Source organism: Felis catus (genome assembly GCF_018350175.1).
Source record: "Felis catus isolate Fca126 chromosome F1 unlocalized genomic scaffold, F.catus_Fca126_mat1.0 chrF1_random_Un_scaffold_34, whole genome shotgun sequence".
NCBI classification, from domain to species: Eukaryota; Metazoa; Chordata; class Mammalia; order Carnivora; family Felidae; genus Felis; species Felis catus.
The window spans coordinates 177,222-197,323 of NW_025408522.1; the positions used below are offsets into that span (position 1 = coordinate 177,222).

General features: G+C 42.5%; 1 protein-coding gene and 1 long non-coding RNA gene across 23 annotated transcripts in view; one reads left to right on the forward strand and one right to left on the reverse strand.

Annotated features, from left to right (window-relative positions):
- The window catches only part of LOC109496868 (ankyrin repeat domain-containing protein 26-like), a 243,408-nt gene that overhangs the window by 148,614 nt on the left and 74,692 nt on the right, over positions 1-20,102 (reverse strand). For all 22 annotated transcript variants that reach the window (XR_006593561.1, XR_006593567.1, XR_006593564.1 and 19 more), the window contains 3 exons: positions 15,653-15,743; positions 11,755-11,791; positions 6,269-6,341 (listed from right to left, as the gene is read on the reverse strand). Coding sequence is in view for 15 of the 22 variants with exons in the window: in XM_045051617.1 (XP_044907552.1) it covers positions 6,269-6,341; positions 11,755-11,791; positions 15,653-15,743 (201 nt within the window). In the remaining 7 variants the exon portion in view is untranslated. The remainder of the gene's footprint in view (positions 1-6,268; positions 6,342-11,754; positions 11,792-15,652; positions 15,744-20,102) is intronic.
- LOC123383656 lies at positions 8,776-11,377 on the forward strand. Its single transcript, XR_006593595.1, has 2 exons — positions 8,776-8,913; positions 10,920-11,377. It is a non-coding gene; the product is annotated as an uncharacterized LOC123383656 (long non-coding RNA).

A 20,102-nucleotide genomic window follows, 5' to 3' on the forward strand; every position in this document is an offset into this window, starting at 1 on the left:
CCAAACCCATCTTGTTCAAGGGTCCAATGTATACCTATATGATGTCTCCACTAAGAGTTTACTGGAACTTATTATAGCCCCACATTAGAAAATCAAAAACCCATTCTAACTTTGCCATTCTTTTCTGGACACTAGGGCCATTTTGTTGGCCTTCGAACATCTTCCCATTGAAAACAAGTATTCTTGGGGGTCCTGGGTGACTTCGTCGATAAGGCACCCAACTTTGAAATTGCGAACAGGAAAGTAAAAGGTGGAGGGAAGAGTTAAGATGGCAGGGGAGGGGATCAGAATTTCCTTGTCCCTCAAACACAGCAGTATTGAGGTCACAACACTTGGAATGCCAGGAACACAGGCTGCAGAGGGACAGAAAAATCTCCACAGTTGCAGAGTGACAGCTTGGCGGGACAGAAGGGTGTGTATGGGGATTGGGAGAAATAAAATGGGCAGCACAGGCATGGAGTGGGGGAAGCCCTTTGGTGGAGAAACGAAAGGAAAGTAGAGAGAGAGGCTGTGGGAAGTGCCTTTGGATATGAGAAAGCCTGTCTGAACCACAGACCAAGGAGAGGTCCAGAGAGCCAGTTTCTACTTTGCAAAACCGCTTTAGAGGCTAAGAAACAGAATTTTCAAGGTGGCCAGCTCTCTAGACCAGAGCTACCACGTCCCATGCCTGGTGGGGAGGGAGCCGCCCCTAGGCTTGGTAGCAATCTCAGGGCTACACTGGGAGAGAACACCTTGAGTATGGTGGAAAGGGGAGGTATTGCCCTGCCCAAGGGAAAAAGACCGTGCAGGCACGAGCCAGAGGCCCTCTGTCCACTGGGCAGAGTGGCGCAACTCCACTACGAGGTCCGAGCAAAGCGGGATGCTACAGGGTTTTGAATCCCAGCTCAGTGCTCAGGTGGCACAGGGGACTGTGCAGCAAGGCAAGCCGGCTCCCCAGGCTATTCTGTGAGGATAGCCTAAACTGTGAGTTTTGAGACACCTCGTGTGGGCAGGAGAGATTGGGGTGTCGCCATTTCTCTCCCCATGACCAACATCGTGGGGCTTCAGGGAATGGACAGTGAGCCTCCGTGGAGGCAGGCCCATTACACCAAACCCTGACTCTCTGTGCCTCGTAACTGCTTCTCTATAGGAGTGAGACTGACACGGATGGGACCAGGCAGCCCCTCGTCTAGACCAGCACAGCCACCAGTCCCAGGCACCAATAGACAACTCTCCTCCGGTTTTCTATCTTTGTTTGTTTGTTTTCATTTGAGTTATTATTCTTTTGTCTTTCCTTTTCTTTTTTAATGTTTATTTCTTTATTTGGAGAGAGAGAGAGAGTGAGTGATCAAGCAGAAGACATGCAGAGAGAGGGAGAGAGAGAGAATCCGAGCAGGATCCATGCTCTCACTGCAGGACCTGATGGGGGTTTCGAACCCACCAACAGCGACAACATGATGTGAGCCAAATTCAAGAGTCGGACGCTTCACCTACTGAGACACCCAGGCGCCCATCCTTTCTTTCCTTTGCTTTCCCTTTCTTCTCTTTTCCCTTTTTTCTCTTTCTACTCTCCTCTTTCCTCGTCTCCCTTTGGAAACAGCCTAGTAGTCTCGAGTTGACGTGGGTCAAAGCTAATTATATATCTACATTTATCTATATATCTTAATATATACCTATATATCTATACATAGCTATATATAGATATATCTATCTATTTTTTTCCTTTGTTCCTCTGTTCTGGTTCTTTGTGTGTCGGATTGCGCATTTTCTCTATACTTTTCTAGATCTCCTTCTTCATTTTCCTCCCTCTCTTTCTGGATTAAGCCCTAGAGCTCCTTTGAGTCACTGCCTGGTCTTTTTTTCCACTCCAGTCATTTCTCTTTTTGTTTGGGCTAAGGATACTTCACCACCTTCTTCTCCTTTTTCCCAGGATTACTTCAACCAACAAATCAAAGCACACCTGGTGGAAGGCCCAAACCGCCACTCCAAGTAGCGGGAACAGTAGCCAAAGACGCACCGAAAGAGTGCACACAACACCCTCCAAAAACATTTGTTCAACTGCCAGGCCCTGGACAGTGTAGGAGCTCCTTTTAATATAGTGGGTTACAGAACCCACTACGGGACCCACTGTGTCCCGCAGGTGTGGGACACAGAACAAGCTATTAACACACATAAAGGGCAGGAATCTAGCCAAAACGACGAAATCGAAGAATTCTCCTCAAAAAAACTTCCGGGAAGAAAGGACAGCCAGAGAAGGGCTCCAAAGACACAGAAACAATATATGTGAGCACATCTTTGGAATGACTCTCATAAGACGCATAGTTGCGCTTGAAACCACGCACAGAAGACAGCAGACAAGCTACTGCTTCAGAGATCAAGGACCTAAGGAATCGTCACGATGAACGCTGAAAATGAAACAGTGTAAAGGAGATACAAAGTAAACTAGATGCAGTGACAGCAAGGACGGGAGAAGCAGGAAGGGAATGACTAGATCACGAGGCAGGTACTAGAGACCGACGTGATTCGGTGAGATGAAATATTAGCCACATCCTACGAGTCCCAGAAGAAGAAGAGTGAGAGAAAGGGGCAGAAGGTTTTTTTGAACAACTTATAGCTGAGAGCTTCCCTCATCTGGGGAAGGAAACGGGCATCCAAGTGCTGGCGGCACAGAGAATTCCTTTCCAAATCAACACACCCAGGTCAACACCACGACATGCCATAGCGAAACTGGAAAACTACAAAGATAAGCAGAGGATTCTGAAAGCAGCTAGGGACAAACGGGTCTTATTCGACGAGGGAAGACACATAATGGTAGCAGCAGACCTGTCCAAAGAACCTTGGCAGGGCAGAAGGGAGGGGTAGGAAACGGTCAATGTGCTGAATGGGAACATCTGCGGCGAAGAATCCCTTCCCCAGCAAGGCTGTCATTTAGAATAGAAAGAGAGAGAAAGGCTTTCCCAGACACACAAGCCCTAATGGAGTTCATGACCACTAAACCAGCCCTACAGGAGATCGTAAGGGGCGACTCTGTGAGTGGAAAGCAGCGGAGACTACAAAGGACCAGAGGCCTCACCAAAAGCATGAAACCTTCAGATAACACAATGACACTAAATCCATATGTTTAACTAATCACTCTGAATGTGAAAGGACTCAATGCCCCAATCAAAAGACACAGGGAATCAGAATGGGTCAAACACAAAACCAAACCAAAGAACAAGATCCATCTATATGTTGTCAACAAGAAACTGATTGTAGACCCCAGGACACCTCCAGATTCAAAGTGAAGGTATGGGGAACCACCTATCATGCTACTAGAAGTCAAAAGAAAGCTGGAGTCGCCACACTTCCACCAGAAAGACTAGATGTTAAACCAGAGACTGTAGTAACAGATTCAGAAGGGCATTGGGTCATAATTAAGGGGTCTATCCATCAAGAGGAGCTAACACTTGCAAATATTTATGGCCCCAAAGTGAAACGCCCACACATATGAATCGATTAATCACAAACATGATTAAATGTATACATACAAATACCATGATTGTAGACGACTTTAAGACTCCACTCATGGCAATAGGTGTATGGTCAAGGCAGAAAATAAGTACGGAAACACAGATCCAATGTGTCATTGGACCAGATGTATTCAGATATACATAGATATATATTGGCCTAATATATATGCATTTATATACACGGATATCAACACCGATATATTAAGATCTTTTCATCCAACGGCAGTAGAACGCACATTCTCCTTAAGTGCACATAGAACATTCTCCAATGAGTCCAAGTGACATCCTGGGTCACAAAACAGCCCTCCACAAATATAAAAGGACTGAGAGCATACCTTGCATATTGTCAGATCACAACAACGAGCACTTGCTCATTCTTTCTCTCTCTCCCTCCCTTTCCAAGAGAAATACAAACATTTCAAAAACATTTAGCTCAGCCCCTTCCAAGAAAGAGAAAAACAAGAATAATAAACCTTGTGGGGCAATGAGTCCTGGATGGAAACCGCACACAGACAGTAGAATTCCATAACCAATATGTTGACAATGGAGTTGACAGAAAGTGATGTACTAAAAGAACAGACACGAAAGAAATAGTTTCTGCAAGGACAAATTAGGGTAGGGGTAGACCATTAAAAAAGAGCCTGGTGCGGGGAAGACATATGTGGCACAGTCAGTTCAGCATCCACCTTCAGCTCATGAGTCATGATCTCACGGGGTGTGGGTTTCAGCCCCACGTTGAGCTCTGTGTTGACAGCTCGGAGCCTGCAGCCTGCTTTGGATTCTGTGTCTCCCTCTGTCTCTGCCCCTACCCGGCTTGCACTCTGTGTCTCTCTCTGTCTCAAAAATAAATAAACTTTAAAAAAATTTTAAAAATACAGTAAAAAGCATGGGGGGAGAAGAGGGAAAAAGAAAAAAACAAACAAACACATGACCAATCAATCAAGCATGAGCTTAAGACAAAAAAGAAAAGGAAAAATGTGAGCAAAAGAAGGTAAGTGGAAACAACATACATTTTTCAACAGGTACATAAGTAGGATTGGGAATATACTATGAACAATAGTCTCTTTTAAACCTTTTAAAGATATATGTCTCTATATATGTGTGTGTGTATGTATATATATGTGTGTGTGTGTGTGTATGTGTACATATATATGTATACATGTATGTGTGTGTATATATATAAGTGTAAATATATATGTGTATGTAACTGTATATTATATATATATATATCTCTATCTCTATCTATACCTATCTATCTATCTATCTATCTATATCTACATCCATCTATCTATCTATCTATCTATCTAATATTTCTGTAAAAGAGAGGCTTTGATTCACAGTATATCCCTAATAATACTGACCCTTATCACTCTACAGTTATCTGGTTATGAATGCTGTAATAAAGAATTTAATTTTTTTCACTCGAAACAAACTGTTCAATTCCTGGCATCTATCGCTTCCGAAAAGCTAGAAATTATTACTAGACTAACAAAAGAAAAGAAAAAGAGAGGTTCCTAACACGTCAACATTCACTATGGAGAAAGAATTGGGAATGAGAATTCTAGGAAGAAATGGGAACCTTCAAAGGATGTGTGTAATGGGACACAGATGGGGTTACACAAGCAAAGGCTGAGGACTTTTTCTCTGCAATTTTAAGCTCACAATGGGAGGGTACTAAAAATATACTGTAACCTTCTTTCTTATGTAACTCCTGATTTCCTCAATAGAATTCATTTGCGTTTATACATGTTAGACACTAAAACGGAATATAAACTGAAGCCTGACTTTTTAAATTCACATAATTAGTTGTGATATATCATGTGTATTTTGTTACTTTTCAAACTCCATTCCACGGAATTCCATTTCCCTACTCATTTATTCACATTCAAAAACCATGACATTGCTTCTTCCAAGCAAGACGTTATTCTAGGAGCTCCAGGAGCCAAGCAAGTGTGTTTCCTAACCTCCAGGAGCTTATCATGACTGAGGGGCTTTGAAATGAATACTGAAATAAATATCAGATGTCTGAAACTTTAAATTTTAGAATCTGACACAAGGACTAGGAGGAGATAGTGTTCAAAGCTAGAATAGGAAAGATTTCTGAAATCAGAAATTTGACAACTTGGCTATGAAGAGCCTCTGTTCATAGAGCTACTCTTTTCAGCAAAATATGTATTCTTCGGGGAGAGGCACAATTTTAACTTACTCTTCATGCAATTATTTGAAAACTACAGGAGAACACCTTTGTAAGGTAAATGTTGAGAAATAATGTAAACATCTAAATTTCTACATTTTCTAATATTATTTTCGTCTAAATGTAGAACAAAGGATAGAGCCAAAGGAAATCCTGTATGTCACCAAAATAAAACTTGCCCGGGGCCGGGGGGGGGGGCACCCTACAATAGATACTTGGACCCAATCAGGTTTCATTTAGGCCTGAGTATTATCAGTCATGTTACTATCACAGTAAGAATCCTTATCCTTAAGCAAATGTCATATTGCCTCCATGATGGGAAAGCTTTTCCCAACATAATATGACGGTCATTATATGTTTTCCAGCCCATTCTTTTATCAGCCTCCACCTGTAGGATTTACCAAAGTACAACAAAACAAAACAAGACATTCAACGCGTCATGTATCTGTAAAGTGGTTTGTTCTTGCTAACTTTCCATGACACACATAAAATGATGATACACAGGCTCCTCTTAAATTTTCAGAGTAAATAAGGGAGAAAAGTCAATTCATAGCAGGAAAGTGAGTTTCACAGGAGGGTACTTTACCTTGGTACCAAAATCTAAGACTTGGCTAGATGATGTAGACCATGAATCATCAGGACCAGGTTTGTCCGAAAGCCTTTAGAGCAAAAAAATACAAGAAAAACATGTTCATTCATTTAACAACAAAATTTAAGAAAGTTAAGGGAAAGGTCGCCTGTCTGTTTATTCCACTAAGTTTCTTGGTATCATTAAAATTGGCCTCTGGTTTTTTCATTAAGTTTTATTTTAATGCCGGTAATAGCAACATCCAGAGTTATATTAGTTTCAGTTGTACAATATAGTGATTCACCAACTCCATACTCACCCCGTGCTCATCATGACAAGGGCACTCCTTCATCCCCATCATCTCTTTCACCCCTCCCACCACTCACCTCCACTCCGCAACCAGCCGTTTCTTCTCTGCAGTTAAGAGCCTATTTCTTGGTTTCTCTCCCCTTTTGTTTCCTCCCTTTGCTCGTTTGTTGTTTCTTAAGTGCTACATGAGTAAAATCATATGGCATTTGTCTTTCCCTGACTTTGCTTATCATACTACACTCAGGCTCCATCCAGGTGATTGCAAATGCCAAGATTTCATTGTTTTATGATTGAGTAATGTTACAGTGTGTGTGTGTGTGTGTGTGTGTGTGTGTGTGTGTGTGTGATATCCACACACACATACATTCATATAGGGCTTCTTCTTGGTTCACTCAGCTGTCAATGGACGCTTGCGCTGGCTGTTGGAAATAATGCTGCAATAAACACAGGAGTGTGTGTGTCCCGTGGAATTCGTGTTTTTGTATTCTCTTGGGTAGTATCCAGTAGTGCAATTACTGGAGCATAGGAGAGTTCTGGTTTTAATTTTTTGAGGAACCTCCATGCTGTTTTCCACAGGGGCCGCCCCCATTTGCATTTCCACCAACGGTGCAAGAGGTTTCCTTTGTCTCCACATCCTCGCAAACACTTGCTTCTTGTGTCTTGGAGTGTAGCCATTCTGACAGGTGTGACGTGGTATCTCGTTGTAGTTTGGGGGAGCATCTTTTCATGTGTCTGTTGACCATCTGTATGTTGTCTTTGGAAAAGTGTCTGGTTATGTCTACTGCTCATTTGTAAACTGGGCTTTTTTGGAGGGGGGTGATGTTGACATGTATCCATTTTTTAGACATTGTGGATACTAACCCTTTACTGGATTTGCAAAACATTTCCAAATTTGTTCTCCCATTCCAGAGGTTGCCTTTCAGTTTTGACAGTTTCCTTCACTGTGCAAAAGCTTTGTAGGTTGATATAGTCCCCAAACTTTATTCTTGCTTTATTTCCCTTGGCTCAAGAGACATAACTAGTAAAATGTGGCTACAGCCAAAGTCAGAGAAATGACGGCCTATGCTCTCTTCAAGGATTTTTTTTTTTATGGTTTCAAGTCTCACACTTAGGTGTTTAATTCATTTTGAGTTTATTTGTGTGTATGGTACAGAAATTGGTCCAGGTTCATTCTTTGGCATGTGGCTTGTCCAGTTTTCCCAACACCATTTGGTGAAGAGCATGCCTTTTCCCCACTGGATAGTCTTTCCTGTTTGTAGAAGATGAACTGACCATACAGTGGTGGATTTATGTCTGGGTTTGACGTTCTATTCCACTGAGCTATAAGGCTATTTTGTACGCCTGTACCCACAATACTGTTTGGATTACTACAGCTTTGGAATAGAACTTGAAAGCTGAGATTGCGATACCTCCAGGGTTCCTCGTTTTCAATAGTGCTTTGGCCATTCAAGGTCTTTTGTGGTTCTATACAACGTTTAGGCTTGTTTGTCTAGCTCTGTGACAAATGCTGTTGGTATGGTGACAGGGATTGCATGACATCGGTAGATGGCTTTGGGTAGTGTAGGCACTTTAAAAATATGTATTCTTCCCATCAGTGAGCATCGGATGTCTTTCTCTTTCTTTCCGTCCCCTTCAATTTCTTTCTTTCAGTGTTTTACGGTTTCCAGAGTACAGGTCTTTCACAATTTGGACCCTGTTTTAAAAAAAGCTTTCTGTTCTCTATTTGGCCTCAACCTCTCCTAACCTGTGAAATCTCCAGGAAAGACCCAGTCTGAGTTTCCATAACCAAATGTGACAGGCAGACAATGCTCTGAAATGGTTGAAAATGAAATGTATACACGTTACCACGATGACTTCTCACCTCACATCTGTCAGAATGGCTCAGTGTCAACACACAGGAATCAACAAGGGTTGCTCAGGGTGTGGAGGGAAAACAACCCTTGTACACCGGTCATGGGATATAAATTGGTATCACCACAGTGAAAGCCACTATGGAGGGGCCTCAACGAATTAAAAACACAAATACCATAGGATCCAGTGATTCCACTACTGGGTATTTATTTACCCAAGGGAAATGGAAGTACTCATTTGAAAAGATATATGCACCCCTATCTTTATTATAGCATTATTTACAATAGACAAGATATGGAAGCAACCCAAGTGTCCACCAATACATGAAGAGACCACACACACACACACACACGCACACTCACACAAACACACACACACACACACACACACACACACACGGACACACACACAAACACACACACACACTGAAATATTACGCAGCTATAAATGAGAATGAGATCCTGCCATCTGCAACATCATGGATGTACCTACATGGTATGAGGGTAAGTGAAATAAGTCAGAGAAAGACAAATCCTATATGATTTCACTTCTGTGTAGAATGTAAAAAGGGCAATAAATGAACAAACAGAGCAAAAGCAGAAACAGACCCATAAATGCAGAGCTTTGACTTTTGCCAGAAGGGAGGGGAGGTGGGGGGATGGACAAAGTGGGTGAAGGGGAGAGGGGAGTTCAGGGTTCCAGTTATAGAATGAATAAATCACAAGGCTCAAAGGTACAGCGTAGGGAATCTAGTCAGTGGTAGCGTAATACCATCATACATTAACAGATGGGAGCTACGCTTATGGCGATCACGGGGAAACATCCAGAGTTGTTGCATCACACATTGCATTGTGTGTCATGTAGACCTCCGTTTAAGTAAACGTATCAAGGGTTAGGTTTCTATGCTATGAGTGGCAGTACTAACTAGAGATTGAAAGATTCAAAGTTCCCAAGGCCAACTTTGTTCCCACACTGGTCTTGCCTTATTTAGTTCCATAATAACTAGCAAGACATTCCAAGCCTTCAGGGGCATTCAGCTACCCAAGGACGGAGACTGTGATCAAAATGGTCCCGGTAGTTGTGCCTCTGTTCCTCTCTACGCTGCCTGACTATTTTCTTCCCTATGAGCTCCCACTCCTACATCACTCTTCGGCACGGTTCTGTGGCATCCCCCAACCTTTCAATCTTTAGCCTATGAAGCCATACACTCCTACAACAAGGATGGGCTCAAATGACCGAGGGTAGGAGCCATGTCCTGCTCCTGGAGAACAAGCGAACTGGGAGTCTCAGTCATCCACACAGTCACCTCAACATAGGCATGTTATCACCGATCCAGATGAAGCTCCCTTACTGATTTGACAAGTCAGTCCTACCCCTGCCCAGCTCTACAAGTACATGGGAAGGGCATCACAGATTTAGGAAAAGAGGTGGAGTGAGGAGACAGCTTGCCTTGGACCATACATCCCTGATGTTCGGAATCTCCACCACCCACCGCCAATTCCTTGAGAGGATCTAAGCTATCCTCCCTCAGTTGGGGTGGAAGTAGGGGATATCATATTTCTATTTGCTGTAAACAGACTCTTCCCAGCAGCTCAAATGATTTTTAATCTCTCTCATCAGAAAATCTGAGGTATGCTCGCACTTTCAATGAAACCAACACACACAAAAGCAGAAACCTGGTCACGACCCTCTTGAACTCTCTATTTGAATATGCCTTTCTAAACAACTCCCCTAATCCTGGGTCCTTCATTCCTGTCATTCACCTGTATCTCACTTGGCATAAACCCCCATATTCTGACATCTTTTCTCAAACTCGTATTCCTAACCAACTCAGTGTTGTTCTCCTTGAAACCTGGTCTCCTCTGCTAATTCGATTCTTACCCTCCTTCATTGTATTCATTAGACCCACTCCCAAGCTTTCTATTATTAAAACAGTTGCCTGCAAGATGAGACAAAAAGAAGGAAAGGAAAGAAAGAAAGAAAGAAAGAAAGAAAGAAAGAAGAAAGTAAAACAGATTTTAACTTGCATTTCTGTCACTTGTCATATCCAAATAGGTCACTTCAATCTTTTTGGAGTTTCAAATTCTCCAGGGAAACAACCATTGGGCAAGGAGGTGAAACATAGGTTGACATACCAGAGGGTGTTTTGAGGAATTAATGTCTGAGGTTCCCTAAATCTTGAGACCCTAAGTGCTTTTGATTTGGCCTCTGGAAAAATGGAGAGTCCTTATCTGGCAGAAGTGGGGAAATTATTGGAAAAAAAAAAAAAGAAATACCAAGGAAGCCAGAGAGGAAAGTCAAAAGGCAAAAACACAGTACAAAAAATCAAGGGGGGAAAAAAAACTCCAAAAAAACCAAAAAGCTTCCTTAAACTAGACAACGGTACTAGCCCGAAGGGAAACCAGCCTGGGAACTTAGGCAACAGAGAATCATATAGCAATATCCTCAAAATAGAGAGTGAGTTTAATTAATGTAACATGGTCTACAACTAGATATCCTTCCCTTACAGAAAACTCCTTTGTCTCAAGAAGAGAGGATATCACTACATCTAAGGACTTGCCTGATGACATCTTGCTTATTATGTAAAAGCCTGGACACCATGGCCATAGCTGACATCCACCCTAGAATCTCGGATGGTAAATACAAGGGACTAGTTACCACTGCACTAATGACTTTTGTTAGCACTAGTGGTCAAATATATGAGGCCAAATGCTTGGAGTAACCTGGGTCCTTAAGCAAACCCTAAATTGGTGTTCCGACATCATTATCTTTGACATTCTGAGTTGATCTGTCCTAGGATCGGTATCTTCATCTCAGTGCTGCTGAGGAACCAGAGAATGGATGCGGAAGCTCCAAGGGCTGACGGGCAAAGCCCCTCAGCTACCCGTTAAGTATGGAATCATGGTCGAGTCATCAACCTCCCTGAACCACAGTTGCCAAAGTAATAAAAAGTAGGCTACAATAACACAGCTACTTTGCAAAGCTGTACACTGACTATATAACTGAACAGATGGTACCCATAGGATATAGTGTCTGGTCCAGTGTAGAACACGCAACAACTGGTTTTGTTCTCTGCCTTCCCTTAGGAGACACATAATTTTCAGTTCATTCATTCCCTTTCCTTTCCTTTCATTATCCGTTTCATTTCATTTCATTTCTTTATACTTTGAGAGTGAGTGCACACAGAAATCGGGAAAGATATCTCAAGGAGGCTGTCCACGCAGAACCTGACGTGGGGCTTGAACTCACAAACCTGAGTTGAAGTCAAGAGTCACACCCTTAACCGACTGAGCCACCCGGGTGCCCCAGCAAATGTCATTTTTACAAATCCATAAAAATCCTACCTGGATATAGAATCTTCCTCAGCATTCTTATCTGCTCCTAAAGAAGAAAGCAAAATACATGTTAAATCAACCATCGGAAAATAGAGGAAATTACAAGTGTACGGCTTATGATTTGTGAAAAAGTATTGCTTTGGGACCACACCTGGAAACCACACTACACTGAATGGTAATTATCCCATTCGTAGGCTTAAAGCACTAAGAAATCTTACTTTCTCCTCTATATTGACCAAAAGCAAGAATGGGTTTTCTCAGAATTTGACACCTACAGGGGAACTGATGTTTACAATGACCATCACTGACCGACTCTATGGCACTGGAGGAAACTGGTATCGTGAGGAGAATGATTATCATGAGCGGACAATATCAGACTGAAACTAGCATGATTTTTCTGGACTTCCACTCCTAGAGGAGTTGAAAGAGAGTATCTTTATTTTGTGGTAACACGGCAGAACTTCCCCAGCTCTTCAGCAGACACTCTTCAGTTTTAGGAGGAAACACCCCCTCCCAAAGTGTGCTCTATAGCTATTGTACTTTGCAGCATGGCCAAACCATAGCAAACAGACTCTCCCTGGCCTTATTTCCATTGGCAAGGTAAGAAGGAAAGATTTGTCATTCCAGTTTGATATCGTTGTAACCTCTTGAGGCTGTCTCCTTCCATTGCTAGAGAGTCTATCTAGACGCACCGCACACCACAGAGGAGGATGATCCCAATGTGAGTGCTCTGTAGTGGTTCATGATGTCATTTTTCTCAACCCTCCCCATTAGGTGACACACATCTAGAGACATCATACTTTTTTTCATGGAAGGCAGAGGTCATCCGATCCTCTACTGATGAGCAACTAAACGAAACAAAGGGCAAAGAATAGCTTGAATGCCTACATTCAATTACCAGGATATTTTCACTTTCTAAACATTCAAAGACATCCACTCTATGATTCTAACTATATGACACCTGGAAAGAGCAAGGCTATGGAGCTAAGGGTTGGGGTGAACGTAGGGATAAACGGGCACAGCACAGAGGACTTTTAAGGCAGTGGAACTCTTTCACACGATACCACAAAGGTGGATTCACATCATTACACATTTGTTAAAACTCATAGAACGTATAACACCAAGGCTGAACACTATTGCACATTAGAGACTTGGCCTCCAAATGAAGAGTTCGTGTCCATAGAAAATGCACCACTGTTGTCAGGGTGCCTGGGTGGCTCAGTTGCTTCAGCGTCCAACTCTGGATCTGAGCTCAGGTCATGATCTCACAGTTCATGGGATCAAGTCCTGCATCAGGCTCTGTGCTGACAGCACAGGATTCTTCCCCCCCTCTCCCTCTGCCCCTTGGCTGCTCACACGCATGCATGCTCTCTCGCTCAAAACTAAACCAAGGAACTGAAAAAAAGAATCCTAGTAAAAATGGACCACTGTCGTGCAAGATGTTAACAACAGGGGAGGCTAGGCGTGTACGGGAGCGTGGTATGGTATATGGAGACTCTCTGTACGTCCTATTATATTTTGCTGTGAACTTAAAACGGATGTCAAAAATCAGGCTTATTAAATGTATGAAACAACAAAAACAACAAAATATGGTATCCATTGAAGCTACTCTTAGCATATACTAACTCATGATACAGTCACCTTGAACATTAAAATAGAGATCAAAGTAACACAATAGGGGTACTGTCTCCCATTTGGAAGTATATGAAAATGCATAAACAAAACACAAAAATACAACAGTTATTTGTATACTTAGGCAAGAAAACGATTGATGAATATGATCCGAAATCTTATACCTATAAACAGGGGTTCAGCGCCATAGGAATCAAACCTGGGTTTTCCATATAATTAAGAGATTTTCATTCTAATTTTAAATCAAAAATCATTATGTTGATCACACCTGAGAATCATAATGAAAGCTTAATCACATTTAAAAAAAAAGATGATAATGACCTAATATTGCCTCGTAATTTTTACACAAATACCTACTTCATATGGATGATGAAACTGAAACCAGTACCATGGTAACCGTCATGTTACTTGCTAGTAAAACAAAATTTGAAGACACCACCAAAAATGACGTCAGGGCTATAATTCCTATGCAGAACAGATTTCATCCAGCAGGCCGAAGATGGCTACCCTCAGAACATCCTACTTGAATGACTGGCCCTTGGCTGTTCCCTGGGATCTTGGATTTAAGGAGGGTTGGCACCATTCCCTAGCTGGTTAAGAGTGGTTCACTGTGCCTAAGTGCTGCTACACTCAATGTGCTTAAGGCCGTACACTTGATTTCCTTTCTGGAAACCTGGAATTTTGGGACATGCTAAGGAGAAGATGCCTATGTGATTCGCATTTGATGAAAACCTCGGGCACTGAGTATCCATAAGCCTCGTACTGGCCCACAACATTTCACTTGTGCTGTCCTAATTTCATGCTGGAGGAATTTAGCACATCCTGCCAACTCCATAGAGAAAAGATTCCTGGAAGCCTGCGCTTGGTTTCCTCTGGCCTTCACCCCGTGCACCATTGCTCGGTGCTGATTGGCCTTTCTAGCCTGTCCCCATACCAATCCACACGCATGACTACAACTATATGCTGAGTCCTGTGAGCTCTTCTAGTGAATCATCAAATCTGGGTGTCCCTGGGATGCCTCTAACACAACTGCATTATGTGAAATTTTATTATCTGGGTTGATGTCTTACACGTGGTTACAGTCAGAAGGTTATGTCACAGAATACCTTTCCTGGAATCTCTTTTCTTGGTATTTCACTCGAAAATTCCTACATCCCTATATATCCATTTGAAGAAAGGTTTAAAAGGAATACATGAAATCATGATGTCAGAAAGTGTGAAACAAGCAACAATCTTATTTTACTCCGAAAACAGAGAGAGAGAGAGAGAGAGAGAGAGAGAGAGCAAATCCTGGTGATTGCCCCTATGTTCTACCATATAAAAGTTCTCTGAAATATGAAAAATCAGTTAATTTTCTCCCACTACCTAGGACTTAGTTCATTTTTCTGGCAGATAGGAATCAAAGAAGTAACAGGGATCATTCTACAACAATCAGAACTGTCAGACAGAATATGAAAACATACTACTGATTATAGTGTTCTTTTGTTTCTTTTCCTTATTTTCCTAGAACATTAAAAATATAGTTCACCTATTAAAGGCAGTTATTGCCAAAATAATCAAAAGTCACAAATACGGCATCCAAAATGTCAGATGCGTTATCTTGATGCCTCCTTATGTGACCCTCCTTCCAATTCTCTTATTTTGCCCTAAAGGATACTACCATATGAAGTACCCCCATTTTATATGGCATTGACGTATATACATTTATCGCGGACGACAAACGCTTATGTTCACCCATGGTAGTTAGGACATAACTCTGCATCATCAGCTAGGTCAGTCCTCAATGTCTTGCCAACCGTGAGGATAACAGTAAGAGTGGGAACATTTGGGGATAGTACTCTGACAAATTCTGGTACGAGAAGCTCACCTGATAGTGTTGCTGCATTTCAACTAGTCTGCTCTTCCCTTTAAAGAACTAGTGCATTTTACCACCTTCCAGTAGAAACACCATACACACCGGCTTACTTTCCTTCATTTATTCCCTGTAGTCTCCGCCATTCACATGATTCCCTCTTTGGCTCTTCTCTTCTTTCCTGAGGTTCCTTGGGCCTTCCAGGGTCTTGAAAGGGAACTAGTCATTTAGGTCCTTTGGTGGCACTCTCAATTTAATCTGTTGCTGACACCACATACGATATGCAACTTACCTCCTTTTCACATCTCTTTCTCTGTCCTATGCACTTAACAGGCCGTTTTCTTTAGATATTAGAATATATCAGTATTCCTGTTTTAAATCAACATTCTGTCAAATGACCTTTGAATAAAATACAGTTCTTACCTTCTACTTGTCCATTTAATATTCTTTGCCCTTTCTGATCCACAGCTCCAGAGACATGAGGAAGAAATTTGTTGGGCTTCTCAGACACACCCTGTTAAAAGTAGCATCAGTAATGAGTTGCGTGAAGACTTCCTAAGCCTTTTCCAAGAAAATTTCTGAAGTTATGATTTTAACAACAATCAGACTTACAAAGAAGTAAAACGTATTGACCACCAACACATTTAAATACAAAACCTCATACATGCTCTCTTGATTCAGCGTCCCTTTGAATCTTCATTTGGCTATTGACTCTCTAAACTGATCATGGAAGGCCACAATAAATACTTTCAAAGGCAGAAGCCTTTGAATTCAAAGGCAGATTTCAAAAAGGAACTAACAAAACACCTTCCTTTGCATTCCTGACCGAAATAAAAGGACATTTGAAGTCAGTTTTGAAACAAATTCTTTAAAAGTGTACTTGCTATAAATGAAAACTGCTTCTAATAAAATGGCAGACATTTGTTTCAGTGTCAATTCATACCTCACATGATCAGAAACTTTGGAGTATATCATGTTGAGTATCAACAAAACACTGTTGTAGCTGCTGCTTCGTTTAGGTAAACAAAGGCTTGACCTTTTTCTTGACGAAAGAAGGGTTGGATCCAATGGCAAAGTAGTCAGAAAAAACTTTTCTTAAAATTATGGTGAACTAGTAGCAGAAACAATGTAGATATAGGTATGGAACTCTTCAGAATGTGTAGTAAGCATTCAAACGGCAAGTACAAGAACATGTATGTCCTAGTCACCTAAAATGTGCCAAGCACTCATTTCCCGATGCACACTTTCTTTTTTACACACAACAATAATAATCATTATGATGATGGAGTGGGCCTTCCTACTTCTTGGTGACTCCAAGACATTGGAGTAAAATGAGGATCCGTGGTCCTCTCTGTCCAGAATGTCCCTCGCCACGGTCTACACGACTGGTCCTTCTCATCTTTCACTTGGCACCTTTTGCCACTCTCAGGTCTTTTCCGACTACCAAAATTCCCACTCCCACTCTCATCCGCATCCTCACTACAAACGCCCCCAATATTCTCTCAACTAACATTGTCCATTTCCTATCGATGAAGCCTTTATACTGACTTATAACGGATTGCTGTTGACTTACTTTTCTGCTCCGACCACAACAACCTAAACCCTCCACTTGTACACTCAGTAGCTAACTGCTTGGTACGTACTCAGTATACAAGGACCAAGTAATTAAGGTCAAAACATTTACACTAATCTCACTGAGAAGATCTCAAAACTACCAAATCACTATGCCGTTGACCCTTGAACAAAGCAAGGGTTACGGGCTCTGATGGCCATGCACTCGAAAATCCACAAATATCTTTTGAAACCTCAAAACCAAATCAAAAAAACAAAAATTCCTACTCAATTTCCTACTTTAAAAGCAATTACACTTAGAAATCAAAAAGTATATACGTATTGAAAACCAGAACATTAAAGCAGAAGGGCTTGTATACGCTCGCTAGGTCTAATCTACCTTTTCGGCCTCATTTGGCCATTGACTCTGTACACTGAGCTTGGGAGGGCAGGGTTAGGATAACGGAATGCTGAGCTTACCAACAATATACACAGTTGATTAATGCATGTTTTCCCTGTTATATGTATTACATACTGTATTCTTACACTATAAACTGAAGAAAAGGTTACTAAGAAAATCGTAAGGAAGGGGTGCTGGGTGGCACTGTCGGTTCAGGGTCAGGCTCTTGACTTTGGCTCAGGTCATGATCTAGACTTCCTGAGTTCAACGCTGGCAGTCTGGAGCCTGATGAAGATTCTCTCTCTGCCCCCGCTTCCCTACTCACGTGCTCTGTCCTCTCTCTCTCTCTCTCTCTCTCTCTCCCAAAATAAATAATTAAAAAAAAAACCAAAACGAAAAAGACAATCATAAGGAAGAGAAAATACAGGATGGTACTGTATTTATTGAAAAAAAATCTGTATGTATGGGGACTCCCACAGTCCAAACCCATCTTGTTCAAGGGTCCAATGTATACCTATATGATGTCTCCACTAAGAGTTTACTGGAACTTATTATAGCCCCACATTAGAAAATCAAAAACCCATTCTAACTTTGCCATTCTTTTCTGGACACTAGGGCCATTTTGTTGGCCTTCGAACATCTTCCCATTGAAAACAAGTATTCTTGGGGGTCCTGGGTGACTTCGTCGATAAGGCACCCAACTTTGAAATTGCGAACAGGAAAGTAAAAGGTGGAGGGAAGAGTTAAGATGGCAGGGGAGGGGATCAGAATTTCCTTGTCCCTCAAACACAGCAGTATTGAGGTCACAACACTTGGAATGCCAGGAACACAGGCTGCAGAGGGACAGAAAAATCTCCACAGTTGCAGAGTGACAGCTTGGCGGGACAGAAGGGTGTGTATGGGGATTGGGAGAAATAAAATGGGCAGCACAGGCATGGAGTGGGGGAAGCCCTTTGGTGGAGAAACGAAAGGAAAGTAGAGAGAGAGGCTGTGGGAAGTGCCTTTGGATATGAGAAAGCCTGTCTGAACCACAGACCAAGGAGAGGTCCAGAGAGCCAGTTTCTACTTTGCAAAACCGCTTTAGAGGCTAAGAAACAGAATTTTCAAGGTGGCCAGCTCTCTAGACCAGAGCTACCACGTCCCATGCCTGGTGGGGAGGGAGCCGCCCCTAGGCTTGGTAGCAATCTCAGGGCTACACTGGGAGAGAACACCTTGAGTATGGTGGAAAGGGGAGGTATTGCCCTGCCCAAGGGAAAAAGACCGTGCAGGCACGAGCCAGAGGCCCTCTGTCCACTGGGCAGAGTGGCGCAACTCCACTACGAGGTCCGAGCAAAGCGGGATGCTACAGGGTTTTGAATCCCAGCTCAGTGCTCAGGTGGCACAGGGGACTGTGCAGCAAGGCAAGCCGGCTCCCCAGGCTATTCTGTGAGGATAGCCTAAACTGTGAGTTTTGAGACACCTCGTGTGGGCAGGAGAGATTGGGGTGTCGCCATTTCTCTCCCCATGACCAACATCGTGGGGCTTCAGGGAATGGACAGTGAGCCTCCGTGGAGGCAGGCCCATTACACCAAACCCTGACTCTCTGTGCCTCGTAACTGCTTCTCTATAGGAGTGAGACTGACACGGATGGGACCAGGCAGCCCCTCGTCTAGACCAGCACAGCCACCAGTCCCAGGCACCAATAGACAACTCTCCTCCGGTTTTCTATCTTTGTTTGTTTGTTTTCATTTGAGTTATTATTCTTTTGTCTTTCCTTTTCTTTTTTAATGTTTATTTCTTTATTTGGAGAGAGAGAGAGAGTGAGTGATCAAGCAGAAGACATGCAGAGAGAGGGAGAGAGAGAGAATCCGAGCAGGATCCATGCTCTCACTGCAGGACCTGATGGGGGTTTCGAACCCACCAACAGCGACAACATGATGTGAGCCAAATTCAAGAGTCGGACGCTTCACCTACTGAGACACCCAGGCGCCCATCCTTTCTTTCCTTTGCTTTCCCTTTCTTCTCTTTTCCCTTTTTTCTCTTTCTACTCTCCTCTTTCCTCGTCTCCCTTTGGAAACAGCCTAGTAGTCTCGAGTTGACGTGGGTCAAAGCTAATTATATATCTACATTTATCTATATATCTTAATATATACCTATATATCTATACATAGATATATATAGATATATCTATCTATTTTTTTCCTTTGTTCCTCTGTTCTGGTTCTTTGTGTGTCGGATTGCGCATTTTCTCTATACTTTTCTAGATCTCCTTCTTCATTTTCCTCCCTCTCTTTCTGGATTAAGCCCTAGAGCTCCTTTGAGTCACTGCCTGGTCTTTTTTTCCACTCCAGTCATTTCTCTTTTTGTTTGGGCTAAGGATACTTCACCACCTTCTTCTCCTTTTTCCCAGGATTACTTCAACCAACAAATCAAAGCACACCTGGTGGAAGGCCCAAACCGCCACTCCAAGTAGCGGGAACAGTAGCCAAAGACGCACCGAAAGAGTGCACACAACACCCTCCAAAAACATTTGTTCAACTGCCAGGCCCTGGACAGTGTAGGAGCTCCTTTTAATATAGTGGGTTACAGAACCCACTACGGGACCCACTGTGTCCCGCAGGTGTGGGACACAGAACAAGCTATTAACACACATAAAGGGCAGGAATCTAGCCAAAACGACGAAATCGAAGAATTCTCCTCAAAAAAACTTCCGGGAAGAAAGGACAGCCAGAGAAGGGCTCCAAAGACACAGAAACAATATATGTGAGCACATCTTTGGAATGACTCTCATAAGACGCATAGTTGCGCTTGAAACCACGCACAGAAGACAGCAGACAAGCTACTGCTTCAGAGATCAAGGACCTAAGGAATCGTCACGATGAACGCTGAAAATGAAACAGTGTAAAGGAGATACAAAGTAAACTAGATGCAGTGACAGCAAGG